Source organism: Simochromis diagramma, unplaced genomic scaffold (genome assembly GCF_900408965.1).
Source record: "Simochromis diagramma unplaced genomic scaffold, fSimDia1.1 OVJJ01000646.1, whole genome shotgun sequence".
Taxonomy (NCBI): Eukaryota; Metazoa; Chordata; class Actinopteri; order Cichliformes; family Cichlidae; genus Simochromis; species Simochromis diagramma.
Window position 1 is genome coordinate 2,549,493 of NW_024387279.1, and position 23,367 is coordinate 2,572,859.

Below are 23,367 nucleotides of genomic sequence, written 5' to 3' on the forward strand. Positions count from 1 at the left end.
GCGATCAGTTTCCATTTGTCCCTTATCTGGGTTAAGTTCGTGGAGGCAACAGTCTGAGTAGAGAAGCCCAGACTTCCAACATCCCGGCCACCTTAACCAGCTCATAGTGTCGACAGATACGATCTCTCCAGCTTATAATGGGTCTTCCCTGGGGCCTCCTCCTGGTTGTTGTCAGATACCCAAACCAGCTCTGCTGGGTCCTTCTGATGACGAAGTTATCAGTTTTAATCTTTATAGTTTCACCTTTCAGTAAAACTTCCTGATGGAATTAATGTGATTCACTCCATGGTCCCTGCTTTGACTGCATTAGTGCTTCCCTTTCATCTCCTTCTGTCTTGTCTCTCCTTCAGTGCCTTCGTCCTTTCTGTCTCTTTGTCTGACATCTTTTTTAGTGTTAGTCTTCACATCTCATCTTCATGTTGCTGTGTTTTGGACCTTTGATAATTTTACTTTCTGTTTTTGTCTCCTTCTGTTGTGATTGTCTGCCCTGCTCTCATAGTCTTCTCCTTTTCTATGACTTCCTCTTCTTCCTGTCTTCTGTGACTCAATGTATATATCGTCTCTGCCAGATCATCTGGTTGTCCACTCTACAGTCACGTGGCAGCATATTTTTCCAGCTCATGTCCAAACACTGTGTGGTTTATGATTGATTAACAGTTTCTTGTAACCCTGGTCGAGTTTTTATTGGACGTTTAATCATTTACAAACATGCTGTAAGTGATGATTTACTATTTATGCATCATTGCTAAACCACAATAATTCACAGAACAGACACAGTGTAACACGTTTAAGCAACAAATTCATAGAAAATTAAACCAATCTGTTTTTGCATGTTAATCCACAGGCTTTGAAGTTTTATGATTCATTAAAAAAATTAAAAACTCAATTTTGGACTGTAGCATGGTTTTAGCATGCTGTGACACATATAGGCAAATGGCACAATGATTTGTATCAGTGTAGTAAGGAGAAAACAACAGGTAATACAAAGATGCAGGAGACTGATGTGAGACGCACACACACACACACACACACACACACACACACACACACACACACACACACACAGGCACGTCTTATAATTCCACTGCACTGGTTGATTTACTGTACTGTAATACTGCAATTTGAGTTTGTACTTACCTCCATGGAGAAGCGTCTGTGCTGGGCCTTGCTGTGGTAGTGGAGGTGGGATGGAGACTGAGCTCCTGGAGTGGTTGGTTCAGGGCTCACTGGGCTGACATCATGAGATGGAGGACCCAGTCTGTCTGGAGTCAGGCCTGACAGAGGGGAGATCTAATCAACGGTGGTGGGCCACCAAAAACTCTGAGAACAGCTTAAGATCTCAGTGGGATACGTTGACAGAACAGTCAGCGACTGGCACCTTAGCTCCTGTAAAGCGTCGGCATTCATTGAGTTTAAGCAGTAATTCAGTTTGGGTTTCTCTGCAGTCGTGGTCCTTTAATCACACAACTACAGCTGACTTTCAATATCAAGGGAAAACATCCATCCCCAACCCATGTAATTAAGTCCGACTTCAAAGCTGTACATCTGACCCTGATATCCATGTGTGCACAAATCTGTGTTTTTCCCAAGAAAACTGCCTTCTCCTTTTATGTTTAAAACTCTGCTTATGTACTTTAAATGCTTGTGTGAAATAAGGACGTTTTTTTAAATGCCCAACTAAACGCCATGTTTACAGGGTGGAACAAAAGAGTATTCGATTTTATGGATATTTCGTCTTCCATTTGTGTGTGTGACTTTATTTTTTACAACCATTTTGATGAGACTTAAAGTTGTTGACCTGATTTGATTGACAGCTGTGCCAGCACAGGGGTAGTAGCTCCTCACTGTCCATAAGCTTCATCTCATCTGCAGCCTCCAGGCATGTGTATGTGCATTAAAATACAAAGCGCCCCTGTTTCCATGGGGATACTGCTTAACAAGGGAAGCAGGTCTCGTGTTAAGGAGGAGGTCTCAGACAGTAGGTTTCTTCCTAGCTTCCGCACAGCACACACACACACTCACATTTATATGCATACATGCTAAACATTTACTGTGTAACTATGGCCTTTCTCAACCTGCCTACACACACCCAGCTCATTCATATATGCATACACATATAAAAAGATAACGCAAAACTAGAGGCAGGTGCTCAGATTTGAGCATGCCTGGTTGGGTTTGATGCAACGTTTTAACAGCACCGCAGAGAGGCTTTTAACAAGCCATGCTATGCGTTGTATTCAGTGACTGTCTAAATGGGCCGGGGGGATGAAATGACAACCTGTTTGCTGGTCATTTGAATATCACAGCTACAGCACTTCTTTGATCTCTTGATGCTAATTAGGGTTGGTGAAGGTGACACTGATATGAACACGGACTAACAAAGTGTCACATTGCTGTGAAATATGGATGGATGCCTGCTAGAAATCTTGTTAGAAAAAGGACAATCCAATATGGTACGCCGCATGATGTTTTTGTAGCATTTCCATCTCAAACTGTGCTCATAGTGAGAGGCTGAAATAGGAACAAATGAGCGGGGAAAGAAATACCTTCAGTACTGACTTGGACATGTTAGATTATTTGCTTTTCATCAGTGTTGCACGTCGTCTGCACAGACAATTGACTGAGAAGAATTTCTGATCTGGTATAGCTCCTTAAGGGAAAACACTTGACATTTAAATATCACACTTATACAAAAGCATATTCAGCAAAGCGGCTTTAAATTACCCATTAAAACAAAATCACTCTCACGTAGTTTCATGCAAACAAAAAAATATTCCTGCAATGTAATATAATAATTTTATAATGACAGAAAACAGCACTGAAAGTGTGTGTTTTTGTTCATGTGTGCATGAATCTATAGGTTACGCTGATGAGCTGATTGTACTCCGTGATCAGGGATTGTAAACGTCTCTGTTTGATGCTGCAATGTTTTTTTTAAAAAAAACATGTAATAGAAACCAATGATTTGACAGGATACACTACATTAAAACTATTATAGTATGGATAGTGGGATCTTATAAGTTGAGCCTTTATTTACATCTTTATGACAAAGTACCATCGTATTACTACAATGATAGAGACAATTTACCATTATGCAACATATACTACACTGTCCTGCACTATTGTGTTTCACTATTACAGCGCTGTAGTATAGCTCTATATGTATAAGTAATTTTTCATCAGGTGTTTTCCGTCCTGTTGCCACACGTCTGTAAAATCATTCAGTTAGTCATGTAATTGATTGTATTTTAAAAATAGACACACCAGCTCATGTGTGGGAGTTTGCATGAATTATTTGACCACTTATACACTGCCAGTCAAAAGTTTGGACACACCTTTTCATTTAATGGGTTTTCTTTATAGATACAGTCATCAAATATATGAAGCAAGATATATGTGGCAAAGAAAAAAAATGATCAATAACTCTAAATATGTATTATATTTTAGATTCCTGAAAGTAGCCACCCTTTGCTTTGTTGACAGTGCTCCAAACCGTTGGCCTTCTCTCGATGAGCTTCATGATGTAGTCACCTGAAATGGTTCTCCCTTCACAGGTGTGCATTGTCAACTGTTACAATTTATATTATGGAAAGAACCAATCAGAGAAATGAATAAAGAGAAATGACAGTCCGTCATTGCTGCCAGGTCAGTCTGGAAATTTTCTAAAACTTTGAATGCGTCCCCAAGTGCTACGAGGAAACGGGCTCACATGAGGACCGCCCCAGGAAAGGAAGTCCAAGAGTCAGCTCTGCTGCTGAGGATAAATTCATCCAAGTCACCAGCCTCAAAAAGTTAACACAAGTTAACAGCAGCTCAGGTTAGAGCCCAGAAAAATGCCACACCGAGTTCCAGTAGCAGACACATCTCTACATCAACTGTTCAAAAGGAGACTGTGAATCAGGCCTTTATGGTCAAATAGCTGCTAAGAAACCACTACTAAGGAAAAGCAACAAGCAGAAGATATTTGTTTGGGCCAAGAAACACAAGGAGTGGGCATTAGACCAGTGGAAATCTGTGCTTTGGTCTGATGAGTCCAAATTTGAGATCTTTGTTTCCACCCACTGTGTCTTTGTGCGACGCAGAACAGGTGAACGGATGGTCTCCACATGCATGGATCCCAGAAGCATGGTGGAGGAGGTGTGATGGTGTGGGGTGCTTTGCTGCTGACACTGTTGGGGATTTATTCAAAACTGAAGGCACACTGAATGGAAGACTAAGAAGGAGAGCGATGGAGTGCTGCACCAGATGGCCTGTCCTCCACAGTCACCTGACATATGGAGGCTGACCTCCAATCAAGATGGTTTGGGATGAGATGGACCACAGAGTGAAGGCTAAAGGACCAACAAGTGCTCAGCATCTCTGGGAACTCCTTCAAGACTGTTGGAAACCATTTCAGGTGACGACCTCATGAAGTTCATCGAGAGAATGCCGAGAGTGTGCAAAGCAGGAATCAAAGCTAAGGGTGGCTGTTTTAAAGAACCTAAAATCTAAAACATGTTTTGAGTTATTTCACACTTTGTTTACTACATAATTCTGTATCTTTTCATTCATAGTTTCACTTCAGTGAGAATCTACAATGTAAATAGTAATGAAAATAAAGAAGAAACAGAAGAAAAATGTGAAGGTGTGTCCAAACCTTTGACGTAGTATGGTAGTCTACTTATTTTGCTGCACGAGAAACAATTCTGGGTTGAATTTAAAAAACCCAAAAACCATGTTTGCTGAAGCCGACCAAACTTTTTCCATCACCACACAAATTTTGACGTTGGCATACAGCAACAATAAAATGTTAAGGCATCACATGATTTTTCCATGTGATGCTTATATCCGAGATGTTTTTTATTCAAGTCTGCTACACTATGGGACATGATACAATCCTACATGCTTCAGATGGAACAGAGCAAAACAAAAAAGAGAAATGATCAGTAAGAGCTACGAGTGGACTGTAAATATCAGGAGGTAGCTGGGTTTGTCTGCTTACCTCTCTCCTGACCTTCAGTAGCAGACAGTAATGCAGACTGATGGACTCTGGGGGGGTAAGACTACATAGCCAGCTGCTACTCCGTTAGACAGCTGAATAACATCCTCATTCAAATGTAATATTTTCATAGGAAGCAAGCACTTTAGATGCCTCATTTTGATTACTTATGTGGTAGTACACACGAACGCCTAACGTATCTTATAATAACACGTCATAATAATACTGAATCGTCAAAATAGCACCGTAGCAGTAGGTGCTGTGCAAATAAAATTGAATTGAATTGAACCCGGGAACAAATGGTTGGAAATTGTGATGAAAGTTTAAATCAGATGCATTTTATAGACTCTGCATTGTTATTCCATCTCTCAGTATCAGACGTGGTTTACATAATCAAGCACAGGCACTCAAGGATCTACTTGTGAGTGCATTCAGCTTCCTGGTATTATCTACCCCAATTTATCCCACTATAACCCTTATTCCCCTTTGAAGCCTGCTGATCCTTTGGCTCCGACTTGGTGGCGGTACCAGTCATAGCCGGAAAACCCCCAGTTAATCTGTGAGGGTCTGCTACAGACACGGAAGGAAGGAAGGCTTTTGTATTAAAACCCAGAGCGGTGTTGCAGTTTGTGCTCTATTATTAGACACAAGCCATTCATGCTCACATGGAGACCAAAGATGCAAAGAGGTAGAAGAACTCATGGGTTGGGAATGTGAATGGATTTGAATGCTTTTAATTACCCAGTGCTTTATTGTTTTTAAAAGCTCGTTCGGCCTCTGAATACTCTGAGAAATCAAACATTCAACAGTTAAAGAACAACGTCTTCCATTTAAAGCTCGTGCTCACCTTACAACCTTAAGTCAGATATGCACTATTTTTTCTTTAAATCTAGAACGGCAGAAATATCTGGCTTTTCAAGCTCCTAAATGTTCCACCAGCTACCTGTTCTAACAGTAAAGTGATCAATTCCACCAACTCTGCTCTGGTCTTCTCTCTAGCTGCAGATGCTAAATGCTCCACTGCATTCAGCACCTAGTTGTTGACGTGTGGATTTTTGTTTGTTGTTTTGGTGCCAAAGGTTGTTGACGAGAGTGGACATCTTTGAATTGGCTGTTAAATCAAAACTATGCATAGAAAGTTGTTTAGTGAAGCAACTAAATTGAATGATGTTTGTATATTTAAGTTTACTTCCCTTGTCTTTTTCTTCATTATTGGTTATTTGTGTTTCATCACTCTCCCTGATTGCCTGCTGTATATTTATACCCTCGGTCTCCCCTCAGTTCTCTGTTGTGCTGTTGATTATCAGTCCTTCCTTTCTTGGTTTGGACTTACGGACTTTGCTTATCAGTTGCCACTTGGACTTCTCTGGTACACCTGAATAAATGTTTGTCTTTTTCTTTATGAACTCTGTCCCACAACTCGTCCTTTGGATGCTCAATTCCACATCATATGACACTATGTGGCTTAGCAGTGGATGTTACAACAAATCGACCATCATAGTGAGTTTTGAAGAGTTATTTGCTGTTAAAATGTTTGCCTGGCAACAGCAATGGTTTTCATAATCTGTGAAATTTCAAAATTGAACAGATAATTGTAGTAATCTCAGACAATGCTGGTGATTTGAGGGGGAAAGGTGTTCTCACCCTGAGTGTGCCGTATGTTGAGCTGGTTGATCTGCTCAGTGAACTCATTTTCTTCAATCGTCTCAGTCCGAGGAACCGACAAAGAGAAACGTCTCTTAAAGTTCTTCATCTTGTTCATGATGCTGAGTAGTTGACTCTAGGAGAAGACAAGCAGAGAGAGATTTCACAAAAACTTTCAAGGTGTAATAAAGCCATGCACACTACACTCGGTAGTCCGTCATTTTGAATGCAAACTATTTAGAATGAGTGCACTGGGAGAGATTTTTTCCTTTGTTCTTTTCGTGTTAGGGGGCTTTTGCATAACCTTGCTAACTAAAAAGCGGCAGTAAACACATACCTCCATCCAGGCAAAGAGAATGATCGATGTAAAGAGGACAGCATCAATACAAGTAACTAAGTGTTAATCCTCCTTGGTACACTGTCTACATGGCACAGGCTGCAAGGCATGTTGTACAGCTCTGATCTTCATGTGCGGCTTGACCAAATAAAGTCATGTGTGTTGTCTGATAATGAGGCAGAAAGCAGCGGGGAAGCAGCTGATCAATATACTCCCTCTCTCAGTAGGTTACACAGCCAAATCCTGCCCTAGCAGTTAGTTTTTACTTTGTTGGTCTTGTTTTTTTGATCCTCCTCCTTTCCTGTGGTCTGTGTGTTGCACAGACTGGTATCGTAGGGTCGCCACCATTTCTTTACTATCTAAGATTTCCACATATAGCATATATGTATATGTGTTTTTGCTCATTACTGCAAAAAGCTAAGAGATGTGTGTGGTGGGTTCAAATACAACCAGTACTCTGAGCCTTCGCTCATAAGAGTATTGCTGTCTCAGAGAAATCTTCGTAGGTACTAAGAGAACGTGCGTCTGTACACAGTGCAGGTCAGACGGCGGCCAAGCCCAGTCAAGAAAATGTGAAAAAATGTATGAATGCACCAAGTAAAATACTGTGCTTGTCCATTATATATCCCTGTAAGGCATATATAATGTAAGGGATAATGTAAAGGAAGTTGTCATCTGTGTGAATATATAACTGAAACATTTCAAAAACTATTTACATTTTCCTAGAAAAGGGTCAAGGTTAGGGTTTGGAGCCAGGTTTGAGGTTGTTGGTGATGCAGAAGTCTTCAGAGGGTTAGGAGACAGTATTCTCTATTTTTAAGAATTCTGCCAGTAGCAGGTGCAATCTTCCAGCCCACTACCAAATATTTGAATATATGGATTTTAATACAGTGCAACCTGTTCTCACTCCCGAGTCTTAGCCCCGAGCTTTATGTCATCATCTTTGACAGCCCCATCCCCCTTAGTGAATCAGAATATGTCCCTTTTTGCTTTTATTCAATTGCTCTCCAAGTCTCTGGTAATTAAGGAACATAATAAACGATCACACTATCTAAAAGAAAAGAAAAATATTCCCAAAAACTTAGTTTTGCCTTCGCAAAAATATTGTTTAGGGTTTGGGTTGACACTTACAGTATCATGGTTTAGACCTCAGCACAATGATGTGGTCAGCATCCATCCCTGGCACAATATAGTCTGCTGTACATGTTTTTAGCATCATTTCTCAGCGCACCGTATTGTATTGCTCTACAATACAATCCTGTAATCACTTTTATTTACAGAGTAGTGTTAGTGTATAGACATAACCATTATACCCGGGCCCAACAACACATCCAGGGAAAAGGTGCAGAACAAAAGTAAAAGGAAAGCCTACTGCACTCAAAATCCTTCATTTGAAGGTTTTGAGATGGAGTCATCGCCACTTCATCTGCATCTGGTGACTTTTGCAGTGGCAACGTACAAACATTTTGACAAACTCTGGAAAAAGTTGAAGTAGAAGATTAACTTGCATTGAAAAAGTGCAGGTTGTAAAAAGCACATTGTTGGAGGAAACTGTACAACATATATTAATATATAACAAAATAAATCACTTTGTACAGGGGAGTACAAACTTTATTTCAAGTTAAATTCAAATTCTTCTGAATGTGCTCAATTTGAACATCTATTTAGTAGAAGAAAAGCAGGAAACAGGGAATTAAAACATCCAGCTGTATTTGCTGTTTCTTACATTGTAGATGGTTGTCTTTACCTCCTCACCTTAACAGAAAAAGTGAAGTCCAGTTGAGTCCCGTCAGGTCCATTAAAAATAGGTTAAGATTTATGTGTATAGACTGGGATGAGAAGTTGTGCTCTCTTATCTGAGATTCACTGCTCTTTATGGATTTAGCCAAGAGAATTTAACAAGATATACACAGATGTTGCATCTGCGATGGTTGATTTTCAACCTCTACCCAGTATAAAGCTCAATGAGTTCTGCAGATTGACAACAGCTTAAATTCAGCTTGATTTGATTAACATGAAACTGCCTAATATTTTCATGCTCAAGTTAGTATACTTCTTGTTTTTTTTTTTTTTTACAATTTGTTTTGGAAGATATTTTAAAAAGAAAAAGAAAAAACATATCAGCACCAAATCATCTGGCTCTGTTAAACTCTAAGGACATCACATGTAGGCTTTAAATGTCCAGTTTATCAAATGGCATGGAGCAGTCCTTACATTCAAAAATAATTCCTGCATTCCTACATGACATCTTTCTCCATCATAAAATGATCAAATATTTTTCTCTCTCTCTGGGAAATACAGCAGCTGCACCTTTACCTCGCTAAACATCTGCACCAAAAATGCAGGATGAATATCAGGAGTTATTTTGGTGCCAAGCAGCACAATTCACATGTAATCCGTGGGAAATTGTTTAATTTTCCAGGAAGCGAACATTTTAGGTATTCATGATTAGTGAGCCTGGTTTCACAAAGGTCTTTTGTAACTGCAGAAAATGTCAAACTCCTGATATGAATCTGTTACCCAGAATTTTCCCTCCTTAACAATCACTAAAGTTTTTTAATAGATAAAAGCATGATTGAGAAACCTAATCAAGCTACTCCTCTCCCTTTACACTGACATTAGATGTAGATCAGGAGGGAGGTATAATGAACAAAGGTCTGACGCAGGACCACAAACATATCCAATTCCAGGAAAAGCAAAAAGACTAGAAAAAGCACGGGGATGTGTTTGTGGAGGCAGAACTGTTCATCTGCAAACTGGAGGTTGGATGGTTCAGTCTGCAAGATACTGAGCTTTTAATTTACAGTGTGAGAGAGTGTGGGAAAAACAGAAAAAGTATTTGAAATGAATGTTTTATAAATGTGGCTCATGGTCATAACAGCTAGAAAAGTGCTATGTAAATACCAGTCTATTTGCCATATACAGTGAAAACACCAAGGCTGGAGACACAGGAAGAGACAGAACAAAGGAACAGGAAAGACACAAGGTGGCAGAGAAACAAAGACTCAAAGCAAAAACAACAAAGACGCACACAGAAAATAGCAGCAATCTAAAAGTCATGACACACTCCAGCAGCACTCTGTCTGGGAAGATTTATTTTATGTTATCTTGTTTTATTCTTCCAAAAAACTAGAAAATCTGATATTTTGAGTCATGATATCTTATGTTTAGCATTTTGCTATTAATGACATTGTTGAGCAGATTTCACTCTTTGGTAAGATTGAATATTTTTAGTTAGTCTCTGGTTAAGGTGGGTAACATTTAGGTTTAAATTAAAGCATGCCCATACAGTGTCTTTCAATAGCTGACAATCAGGAGGCAGTGTACAAACTGCATTCAGATCCCTCTAACGCGAGAACACTTTCAGTTAAAACTTCTGCAGCTTTCAGAAAGGTCTTTTCTGAAAAGGACAAGAACATGATGGTAAAGTACAGACTGTGCCCGATCCTACACAACAGCTCACTGCTGCAAACGGACATCAAATCACTCTTAGCATTTCCAACATGTTAACACAAAGCTGGCCACAAAACCTTGAGGAGAAAAATCTAGACTTGTATGTGGAGATCTGGGAATAGAATTAAAATTTTGAAATTTTCACTCACAGAAATGATTCATACACAAATTTCCTGTAAGTGAAGTTAGATGAATTATTCACAAATATGCACACAGAGCTAAAAACAACATTTTTAATTTTAATTTCAGTTATTTTCTCGATCCTTTCCCAGTAAAGGTAAAGACAGTAGTACGACAATGGTCATTTCCAGAATTTTCCACAACATTCCAAGGAATTCTAAAGCAGGCAGGCACCGGAGCAGTCAGTATGACAAAGTCTGTGCACCTTCTGAGTTCTAAATGGTCTCTGAGGGAAGCGTGTCATTGCTGGACTCGGTGATGTCGCCACTACAAACCACCTCCCCCTTCCAAACTGGTCAATCCAGGGGAAACACTGAAGGTGGTGAATAACCTTTAAAATCCAGCTTCAAGGTAAGACAACACAGGCTGCTTAGTCAATATTGGAACTGATACTTTTGATAACAGTGGGACTGCAGACTAATGAGATTAGCATGAATAATGTTAGCCTTGTGATGACTCAGAGAAACATCATTAGAAACAGGTGTGCACACACTCGTTCATAATCTTGGTTTTTGTAGCTGATTAAATATTATTAAATGAAAAAGTTTGATATGAAGCTAATTTCAACATTAAAAGCATTAATCTAATATTAGGTTTTGTGTATGTGGCAGATATCCATAATCTCTTAAAACTTAAAGTTAAGTGGAAGAAGTTTAATTCATGCTGAAAGTATCAATGTAACTGTCAAACAAATTTTGATACATACATAATATTTTGTAGCGTACTCATGATAACCCAAAGCACACAGGGCTATTAAGAATGTGACGGATATTTGGTGATTTAAAAGTCTGACACTGCAATTTAGAAGCCAATAGTTTTTTCTTCTTTTAAACAGGAAATATAAGCAGATTTATAAGTGCATTGGCTGAGGTCTGATTCTCATTTTTAGTAACAGGAATCTGGATCTTCATTCAAAAGGAGACTGGAGAAAATCAAAAACTGATTTATTAAAGTTTGCTTTAACTGTTTTGGTTTGATTATTTAAGATTCCTTTGATGGCTTTGGCCAGACAGCAATAGTTATGAGACAGTATCCTCAGCCCTGCCAGTAAGCTTGTGTTCAGCTGATTGTCATTTCAACAACCAGGGAACAGTTACCACATACTGTGTATATGTGTATGTATTTAGTTATTTTTCAGCTCTACAGATGACAGTGCATAACTAGTTTGGTGCTTTAATCTGTTAAAAAAAAAAAAAATCATTTAAAGGTGTGAAAAATGAATACAGACCGGGGGGTTGGGAGAAGATAATGAATGCATTCTCAGACCCAAAGACGTGTAGGTGGCAGCCATAAATTGAACAGTGAATGAGAGGAGAGGAAGCCGCTCACAAGAAGATGGTGGAAGCAAATAATCCCCAGATCAGTGCAGAGAAAGAGAGGATTTCTCATTTTCTAAAAGGGGAAGCCTTTAGAAATCAAATTCAGCTCACGTGAAGCCTTGTTGTGGAGGGAATCTCACTCTCGGAGGCATAAATCACAACAGCACTGTCATAGCAGAGCTACAAGAACTAAAGATCACCTTTTTTTAAAGCCCTGATAGTATCAAGTCAAATGAGCAGCTGACATTTCACATTTTATATATGCATTAGATTAAGTTAAATGTATCAGTAAAATTGCAGTTGTTCTCACTACCAGTAAATATCTTTGCTGCAGTTATTTAAAGCAATGTCCATAATATGCCAATAATAATCCCATAAGCCCAGAGACTAGAATAAACAATGAACCCTGACGACTGAGGCATTTATTGTGAATTGTTGGAATGCACAATAGTTCTAAATTTGGGAAGCTGGAATAGTAAAAGCCATCAGATAGAAAGCAGATTAACGAGTTGAGAATGGAGGCGGAAAGAGGCTTACAGAGAAGACAGAAATCAATACCAGCAGGCTGACTGAAGTGTTGCTTTGTTTGCAGTTGTGGCAAATGTTTTTCCCCATGAGGATTTGTGGGGCTGCCTGTGTGAAGGCTGAATTCCCCAGTGTATCAGCAGGGTATGGAAGTCTGCTGCACAGACAAGGAGTACCGCCGATGCACTTTACCAGGAGCTGAGATACACAAAGGAACATTGTAGCTCAGTCTGTGGTCTAAAACTGAAGTCAAGGAAATTGATCTAAAACAAAGCAAAAAAAACAGCAATACAAACACTTCCTCGTGTTGCATCAGCACTGGCCTACTGGCTGAGCTGTTCTTTCTAAGGAGATTGAGGAGGTGTTTTTTTTTTTTAAATCTTTATCAGCATCATTGAAGAAAATAGTTTCCAGTTTTTATTTTTAGATAAACCTCCTAACCCCTAACTCTGCCCCCGACACTGGGCCTTAAACCCTAAGTAAATATTGTTTTTACATACCAGTCTTTGCAGATTATTTCAGTGTGTCGAGACAACCAGATGCCGTACAGCACAGCTGTCAAACTCCAGTCCTCGAGGGACGGTGTCCCTGCTGCAACACACCTGAATAAAATTAGTAGGTCATTAGCAAGACTATAGAACTTGATTGCATGCTGAGGTGGGGACTCTAACCCTACTCAAGTAAATCTAAGTAAATTTAAGTGAAAATGTAGTTCTAAAAGTACTTTCATTGCACCATGTTCATTCACTCATGAGCTGCTGTTACATGAATCAAGTGGCTGAATTGTCACCTCAGCATTCAGTCCGGTTCTATAGAGTCTCGCTAATGACTGTATTCAGGTGTGTTGCAGCAGGGACACACGGAAAAGTTTCAGGACACCGGCCCTCAAGGACTCGAGTTTGACACCTGGGCCATAGGGCAAGGTACAGCCTGGATAGTTTGCCAGTCCATCACAGGGGCAGGATTATGACTTAGACCCAAAGGGTTCAAATCCACCAGATCACCCAGTGAACTACTTAGAACTGGGGTTAGAGTTGCATTTCAGCAACACACTAAACAAGCTTAGTTTCAGAAGCTTCTAACCCTTCAAACTAACTCTCTGACATCTGTTTTTTCATTACTTCATTCACTTCATGCTATAGAGGGAAAAATTCAATATTGGGGGTTAAATGTACAGATGTAGAAAGTCATGTACAAAGTTTCCAATAAAAACATTCCTTTTCCACTGAAATAATAAAAACTAAGTTTTGGAAGTGACTGTTTCCTCCATAGCAGAAACAAACCAGGTGCTGCTCCTTCACGGAGTGAGGTTAGTAAGTATGCATTAGTGTTGGAGGACCTTAAAATCCACTTAACACTACTTGGTTTGACACAGCACTTAATATGCTGGGCACTCCGAGCTAATGTACACATAGCGTGTGCAGGTCAGAGAGACAGACAACCACACACTGACACTCACAAAAACCACAAAAATACAGGGAAAACATGCAAACCCCACACAGAAAGGCCCCAGATGACCAAGAAGTGTGAATCCAGAACCCTGCGGATTCAAGTGCTAACCACAACACTGCCCAGAGTATTAAAATGACAGTTGTAAACTTTATTGCTCTTCAGTGATTTCTCCAAATTAATTTGTCTAAATTTCATTAAGATTTAATGGCAACTTTAGGCCAGCACAATTGAAACCCCATGTACAGTATTATGCATATGTGAAATGACTTAATTTCCAAAGTTCAGACAGAGAGCAAAGTGGAAATAGTTTCTGAAACCTCAGATTTTAACCACAGATCTGTTCATCTGCAGTTCCCCTCCAACTCTATTCACACAGAGTGCCGATCAGCCACATGTTTTCTGTTTGCAGTGTCCACACAAAGATAATATCAGTTGATCTTGCCCATTTGCTCTCCAAAAGAAAATCAAAAGTTTCATTTTCCACACAGGACTTTGAAAAACATCTGATTGAAAGCTTCTATTCTCTTTGCTCCCTCATTTGCCCTCTTAAACAACGTAATTGCATAGGTCGTGACGGAGAAAGTTCCTGATTGCAGTGGACAGTGTTTGTGTGTTTTTCTGTGAGACCAGCGGTGTGTTGTATTTATCTTCCAGACAACAGACTCCTCTGTTTGGAGAAGAGTGCAGATTTAGGTCCTGGATGGTTGCATCCAATCAGCAGAATCTGGCATCACACTCAGAGTTACTCCATCAAAGGGAGGAAGCTGGTCTTTGTGGTTGTAGTTGTGTGATACTGTCTGACCACACACGCACACACACACACACACACACACACACACACACACACACACACACGCTTGATCTCATAAGTGCATCTGCTCAAAGCAAGGTGCCAGCATATCTCAGTTTTCCCCTCACTGTGATCCTGCCTGGACACTTCAGGTTGCTACAGCACCCACTCTCCTCTTTGATCTCTCTTTGTCTTCCTCCATCAACCCTCCCACCTCTCATGCATCTGGATGAGGGCTTCTTTCACACACGTCACTCACGTAACCTTAATTTGTTCTATCAGAAATGTTGTAAATCAGCATTGCACCCTCGGTTCCACTGCAGACAGAAACATGCCAGTGACTTTATTTTTAACCTCTAAACACTAACAACAGTTAAGGTTAGGCTACTAGATTCTACTTTTTATTGTATTTTATAATGAAACATCTGGCACACCCGAGTTGTGCTCGTTCAGCACAACAAAATCAAAATCTTCACCCTGAATAAACTGCCAGAGATCTGGTAGTTTAAAAAATAAACATTGTCACTGTAAATACATACGATGAACTTAAGATAATATTCTATAGCACAACATTAAAAACAGGATCTTGACTAAAACATTGGATGATAGGTAAGAGAACAGAATCAAGAAAAAATGAAGGTATAAAAGGATAAGCAGAAGGGAATGGATGGAAACCTGTATGAACATCATGTTCTTCCATAAGGAAGTCTAGCTGATTATAGTCTGCTTATGTGTGAACGTAGACAAAGCCCTAACCCATAGAGCTTATAGAGCCACTGCACCTGCTGCACCACCAGCTTTTCTTTAAAACATGCTGCTTTTACTGTGAATAATTTAGATGGTTAACAGAATGATACGTATGTAAAAGAAATTAAAATACTAAATGATTGTAACTGTCAGAGGCAGACTGGTCACTATTCCAGGGGACACTGGATATTTCCTGGTGTCCCGAGGGTAATTTTGGCCTGCTATACATATTCATGTGTGTTGTCTTAGTGTTATTATCAATTAGTTTTCAGCTCTGAAAATTCAGAATTTCTTTTCATGCATAAATAATGTGTTTTTCCATTATATTAAAATACATTTCTGTTAGCATTGAGCCACCTTACTGCGATTCCACTTGATCAGCAAACAGTTTATGTGCCAGGTGCCAGAGTCTCAGCCACAGACTGCATGCTCTCTAATGGCTAATTACACACGTAAATGGACACATGGAGCCAATGTTAGACACATCAATCAGGAAAAAGGAAAGAAAGCAAAGTAGAGAGGAAGAGAATAAAGAAGAGATGCAGCTGTGAAACCTGTGAGTCTGGAACCAAGTCAATGTAAACAATCACTAATGATCAGATTTTAGTCAATGTGTGTTTATGTTTGGGTTTTTTTTTTTGTTTTTTGTTTTTTATCCTTTTGCTTATTAAGCTTCAGATTAAAATCATTGGGCAGTTTGAGCTTACTATGACTCAGTGTCTGTTTAAAAAAAATCTAGTTTAATTATTTTGCCTGGCCTTCTACATCCAGGCAAACCACAGCTTTGAAAACTTTGAAAATTACATTTTGATATCATGTTGTTAACAAACATATTATGCGAATAACAGCCAATCAGAAAGCGCTTGGACACATATGGCTCTACTCTCTACACCAGTATTTATTTGGCAATTAAAAATGAATTGGGCATTAGTACATTAATGTTATTTTATTAACAGGATGGAATATTGTTTATTCTTCAAAATATCTCTAGGTATTAGGATAACATTAGAGTAAATTATTATGATGATTTGGCCATGGATACAGAGAATTTTATATTGTGATTGCAAAATAAGCAGTATGATGACTTACATGCACAGAGTGACCTGGGAATATGTCCCAGCCGACCTCTGATTAAGTCGTTACAGTTAGAGGAGACTGGAAGAGTTGCAACATTCCAAAACAAGTTAAAGTAATGTCACCAGTACCGCCAAAATGGTTACTCTTCTAACTGATAAACTAAATAATTGGGGGAAACAAAATTTGAAAAATATTGATGTATGCCACCCCCGTTTGTTTTGCCAAAATATATGATTAGGGGTTGGCACTTATGGTGAGTTGGACTGCAGAGGGTTAGTTACACTATCACCACAACCAAGCAGATAGAAGACACTTGTCACTGATGCCTGTCCTTTTCTGTGCTGGGGGGTCTTGCTGCTGCTCTCCCTGCCTCTGGCTTTCCACGTATGCACATGAAAGGACGGGGAGGTCCAGTGCAGGCTTAGCTAAATATAAAGTACTGTGGGTGGAAATAACAATCTGCTTTTCACTATTGTGGTTTAGATCATCGCAAAAGCTGACAGTAGCCCTGTTAGTTACTTACTTATAAATGCATCAAGTAACTTGGCTCAGCTGCTGAGTGCTAACAAAATATTGCACTTTTGGGTTAGAATCAGATCTACTGGAGTAGTTCAGTGGATGTTGTGTTTGATTCAGCAAAAAGCCATATACCCATGGCCCAGTGAACCGTGGCATACACAACTCCCCTTGTGTGCGCTTGTTTAGAATGGGGCCAGCTGATGGGTTGTTTAGATGGGCTTCATGGTCAGTAAGCATAGACCTCAGAAAATATGACACATTTAACAGAACAGGCATGACTATATACTACTGTGACTCAAACCACAGTTCACATGTGCACTCATTCAGATATAGAGCCTTGGGCAAACATATATTTTTATCTCTCCATTCAGTTTGTTGAAAGTGAGTGAATGAATGACCCTGAGAGGCTGGTAAAAAGCAGCTCTGGCGTAGCGTCAGAGCAGGCCATAAGCCTGCTATCACTCAGACTGCTGCATCATCTGACTGCTGTGTTTGTCCAGTGAAACCTGGCATGGCCATTTCTTGTTTCTGACAGCACAAGCTGTGATCTGATCCACACTAGGATCTACAAAAAAGGTTTGAAAGACTTTTTCCTTTAGAAATAAATCACTTTAATGCTCAAAGTTTCACAAGATTAAAGCTGTATTAATAACTCACTGTGTGATCAAAGGCTCACATTACATCATAGATACTAAGACAAAAAAATAAAAAGTACCCTTATGTAAATCTTTACTTTGGTAACGAATAAGAGAGTCTACCACACATCTAAATCTCTGCCATGCACCGATGTCAGTGGAACAGCTAATATATTTCAGCTGCTAATTAGCTCTCGAGGGGCAGAGGTAACCACCATTTTTTGAAGTCTCTCACAGATTTCTGTTCAGGATTCTTTGAGTATCATGACTCCTGCAAGAACGTCTCCAGCTGCACACCAACAGCACATGTGGTGGAAAGGTAAACAGTTTGTTGTACTGTATATGTGCACAAGGTTGGTCTTGTTATCACACACCACTTTGTTATTTTCTATGTAGTTCATGCCATGTTCTCGCATGTTGTTCATGTGTGAAAATCATCGTCATACATGCTTTTCTCTGCTTTATGTTCAACGTGTGTGAGAAACAGAGGGAGTAGAGTTCAGCACGTGAACATGTCTGTCAGTGTCTTCTGTGTATTCGTTTGATGGCTCATGCGCTCTTAACTGACCTTGAGCCTGGGGTTAAATTACTGTGTGCTCCACTGCTTCATATAGACTGAAAAAAAACCCTTTGCTTGCACAACACCCACCATCACACGTGCACAAATACACGCGCATTTTCCCTAAAAGAAGATGAATGGGAGTGACAGTGCTGCTCACAGAGTGGTGAAAGACAATCACTATGAAATAGCTGCTGTACAGTCTGTAATGCAGCCAATCAAGTTTTAGCTGCCATTATCCAGCCATACTGCAACAATACACATATATAATCAAATACACGTCTCTGTATGAGCAAAGTGTTATATAATCTAAGACATTACATAAATAAACCCTGAATACAGAACGATCACAATGGCAATGAACTCCTTATATGAATATTATTAAAATTAATCAAATGAGCACTTTATTTAGATGGACGTGAGCTGCCTTCTTTCTACTGTAGCCCAGAACAGTCATCAAAAGCTAGTTGGAGTTGAAACCTGGTTGTATAGGTGATTCTCTAATACAGAGTAAATTTCATCCACCGTGGAACCAACGCCATCACGCTATGAATGAATTCTTCCTGTGCACAGTCCCACTGAGTTCTTTGAGAGCACAAAAACCGTGCTATGATCCACTAGGTACCCCCCACCCACCCATCAATCAACTCAACTTGGTTCCATTACAATCAAGTAGCACCTAATGTGCGTAGGGTTGCTATAGCAACGTGCCTGAAAGTCCTTTGATGTCATTTATATGCAACACAAACAACACAATGGGGGACGTCGAGGTGATGATATACCTGCTGCTCTGAGAAATGGCGGTTTTGATTTTAGAAGAAGACACACACTCATGATTCATCCTGTGACGCCACTGACCAGCCAATTGCTTGAAACCCTGCGAAGTAGGAACTAAAGGGCAGGTACTACCACCTAATCGAAAAGCCTAAAAACCAAGTCGAGTCATGCTGAGCTGACCCAAGCAGGCACTAGTGGAAAGAGTCTATAGCAGTTATTTCACCCGTTTTTGCTGCAAGTTGCCGAATTTCTTTGGCAATTCATGATCGCTGGTCTCCATGTTGCTGCTAGTCTCTTCTGTCCTGTGTGGACTAAAGTTAAGGTGTGATAGAAGGGTACGCACTGATTTCAGTCTTCAACTTCTCACCACAAGCACACTAAATGCTAAATACTGGTCACTTAAATGTTAAAACAGGTCAAGTCTTGAACTTGACCCATCCAGAATAGAGAAGATAGAATAACCACCTTCTACTGGTAAAACAATGAACGTGGAGTTGGTGACCAAGAGGAACCAAAGCAATTTGCTAAAGCTGCTAAAAGCTCTTTGGAGCAGAGCAAAGCTGAGGGATTGTAACACGGTTAATGTTGTCACCACCAGAAGTACGATTACATGTAGTCATTTATTATCTGATGCTTTAAAAACATTTATAATTTGAGCTTTAAAAGCCAGCTGTAACTTTTGTGCCTTTTTTTAAAATTAGACTTTGAGGCCTGAGCTTTCTGTGTTTAGTCCATGACAGTGTGAGCTTCCTGTAGCTGGCTGACATAACAATACAAATAACAATCGCACATCTCAGAAACTTCAATCCAAACTTAAAGAAGAGCTCTCAGCAGTCTGACATGTCCTTTAACATATTTAACTAAATCTGAAGTTACTGTGGACAAAGCAGCACCGTGAATGCTTACTCTTTACTTTTCACAGGCTTCAGCACAGTTTTAAGAAGAGTTTAGAGTTAAAGCACACTTGATAGGGACTTGACTTAAGTCGTGTCAGGAACAAGTGTGATTAGCTTAAGAGGTAGCAACCCAGACATTCCCCCTGCCTCCATGTCCCACAGTGATAATCAATTCTGCCAGACGTCTCTGTGCAGTGTTGTGCTAAGCAAAGTCGAGCCTGAATGACTTGACACAGGCTTGTTTATGAGTCGGTGTCCCCCTTTTATCAATGATGAAAAATCAAGCATTGTTGTGCTTAACATTTGTGTGACATATTACACAATACTTGTAATTAGAAATATGATGTCACATTCTCGCCGCCTCTTTGTCTCCAGGCTGAAGCCTTAATAAAGATGGCATTTTGTTTGCTTCCATCCCATCTATTCTTGTTTTTTCAATCAAGCCTGACTAGACTACAGTCGCAGCCTTCTGTTCTCTGCTACACATTTCCATCACTTTGTTCATCTCCCATCACTCTTAAAATTCTCAGTTCACATCTTCAATGATGAAGATAAATGCTAATAAATGAGATAAAACTGACAGTGTGACAGAAACAATAAATCTCTTTGTACTCTGCTGTTTTCTGTTACATGTCACCCCATGTCCCCGTGTCAACAGTAGCCCCACTGTATTCATGAGTGAATAGCAAAAGTACTGAGGTCAAACAGGTCAGACTGGCCTATTGTAACCCAGGCCGACATGGTTTGTGCTGCACGTGTTAAATGTCATAGAGGTTGTTCTGTTTCCTTGTTTATCATATCCTCTAATTCATTTAGAGTTTTGCTTATTTTTTAATCAGTCAGAAGTTTTAATAAAACAGCAAATGTGTTTGTAAGAGCTTTAGTATTTATTTTAAAATTAATTCTTCTCTAGGTAGTCAGCTGATGGACATTCCCAGAACCTGCATCTGACTTCCTAACAGATGAATGTGCTTGGAAAACCTTAACAACCGAGCACATAAATTGCTTTGGCCTCTTTGGCTAGTTTCCCCTTTCATAATAACTCTATAGTGGGGGAAGTTTGTAAAACTTTATAATAGTTAATAATAAATATAATAAGATAAGATAAGATGACCTTTATTAGTCCCACAGGTGGGAAATTTGTTTTGTTACAGCAAAAGTGCAAAGTTATGTAGCAGAAATTAGAAAACACTGGAATGCAATAAAATAAAATACTATATACAATAGAATAAAATAGAATAGAATAGAATAATATATACAATAGAATAAATGCTATATACAACTGAGTAAGAAATATTGGTGAGACTTACAGTGAGGGGCATGACTACTCTGACTTATGTGGAAACAAGGAGCTGTAGCCACTTGCTTCAAGGCTTAATTCAAGTATCACTTGGACTGTCCAACTGTGTTTGTGGTCCTTTCTGATTAGTAGCTACAGCCACCCCACAGAAAACTCCTGATTATGATTAGGTAACGGACTAAAAAAATAACAGTCACCAAAACTGAGGCCTTACCACAGGTGACAACATTTGTCACACAGTTCGATTAAAAAAGACAAACTTGGTGATACTGTCAAGGACCTGGGTCCAGTGGACCCAGGTCCTTGAGTAGCTTGTGGAATTGTGTATATTTGCTGGTCCGTGGTGCTTGTGTCCCTCGTTTCAAGGCTTGTGTGTATAGGTGTTTGTGTGTGGGTGTTCCGGAGGACCGGTTTACAGTAACTGCCAGGCCTGTCAACCCTGTGTCCCGGGTGTGTCCCATTGGGAGGCTGGCCACACCTGACGAGGATGATCTCACACACCTGCAGCTCATCAGGATCTTCGGGGGAGCTACTTAGCAGTGTGGCTGAGCTCCCATCGACGCTGGATTGTTGCATGACTGCGTTTGTCAGCAACTGTTTGTAGTGAGTGTGAGTCTGCCGCATTGTTAAGGTACTTATGCATTCATTCATTTCTCTACAAATGAGGGTAAAAATTTTGCATCAGCAACCTAAAATGAATGAAGGGATTTCCTTTTTGCTGCATCTATTTAGACTGTCTACACCTGCATAGCGGCTAACAGGGCACGCAACATGTTAAGTTAATATCCTTACAAAGAACAGGGAACGAGTGTCTGCACTCCACCATGAACAACAATAAAGACATAGATCCAACATAAACCATCCTGCTAGCTCAGGTTTGCTGTTAACTTAAAGATATGGAGATTTCACATTGACTCAGGATTCAGACTGAAATGTGGTATCATGTGATGCAAAGTGCAGCATAAATAAAATGTCTCTCCAAATAATTTAGCTACCAAACAGAAAAACAAAGGGTATAAGAACAAAGAAGAAAAACTAATCCCAGACTATAAAGAATAAAGGAGCAGCGTCACTGAAAGGCTATCATGCTCAAACAAGCTCAGCTCAGCCTAATGGACATTTGTTGTGACTGAAAACATGAAATTACTCGAGTGAGGCCAAAAAGGCTCAGTGCAAAATTAGAGTGAGGGACTTCCTGTTGACAGAAAGAAATGTTAAGTTTAGTCAGGGCGTTCTGATCGGCACCATACATACGCTTTGTTTGACACTGGTGTTGCTTTTTATCTCACAAACGCCGTCTGAGGAATTACTGAGGGCACGTTTCAGTTACTGTTGATATTGCTCCGCACTCCTGATAAGGAGCTGTGCATTGTACCTGCTACAATTTAATGTCCTTATAGCTTAACCAATCAACATCCAAAGTTTCACTAGCCACACCCAGGCCTGGTTACTGCCAGACCTTAAACAGAAATACACCACTTAAATAAGACCTGTCTGATAAAGTGAAGCAGGCTAAAATAGCTCAGAAAGAAACAAATCATGCCACTATCAAAAGAAACAGCAGAGAAACAAAGTCATTCAAATATATGCAAAAATAATTAAGAAAGGAGGCAAATATTCGAAACAGTGTTTCACTGAGAGATATTAACTTTCAGATTAGAGCTGCTAGATGTGATTTTTAGCTTTATGGATCTTCTGTTTCTTTCAGTTTGTATAAGTGGAAAAACAAACTTTGGTTGTGAAATTAACACATTTTAAAGGCAGAAACAGGAATCGTGTTTCAGACATTCACACCTGTCAGACCGCCTCACATCACCTGGTGTGTGTGATTATTCTGGTGTTTTTGAGACTCTTCCCTCAGGTTTTAGCTTCTGGTCAGGTTTCTGACAGGAGCAGCTTGGTGACTCACAGCTTACTTTACACCACAGAGGTGTCTTCTACATGTCTGTGTGTGAGCAGGCACCTAATAAGCCAACGCAGCTGCAGCACTGTAGCAACTTCTGAGAAAAAGCCCTGCAATTATCCAGAGTGTTCAAATACAAAACTGAGCTCACAGTTTAAAGTGTTTATCCTCCTGAACAGAGAAGGAAGCAGATCCTGGATGTCCGTTTTCCCATGCCATCACCGAACCCCCCCTCGAGAAGGAGCCTGTCACAACAATTGCTTTTGTCCAACATTC

At 39.8% G+C, this 23,367-nt stretch overlaps 1 protein-coding gene across 5 annotated transcripts in view; it reads right to left on the reverse strand.

Moving 5' to 3' along the window:
• The window catches only part of cdk18 (cyclin dependent kinase 18), a 54,388-nt gene that overhangs the window by 24,419 nt on the left and 6,602 nt on the right, over positions 1–23,367 (reverse strand). For 2 of the 5 annotated variants that reach the window (XM_040003342.1, XM_040003339.1), the window contains exons 2-3: positions 6,623–6,758; positions 1,138–1,274 (exon numbers count right to left, since the gene is read on the reverse strand). In XM_040003342.1, the coding sequence (XP_039859276.1) occupies positions 1,138–1,274; positions 6,623–6,740 (255 nt within the window). In that variant the 5' untranslated portion in view covers positions 6,741–6,758. Of the gene's footprint in view, positions 1–1,137; positions 1,275–6,622; positions 6,759–6,959; positions 21,058–23,367 lie in introns of those variants that run through there. The other 3 variants (XM_040003337.1, XM_040003341.1, XM_040003338.1) reach the window with 3 other exon arrangements.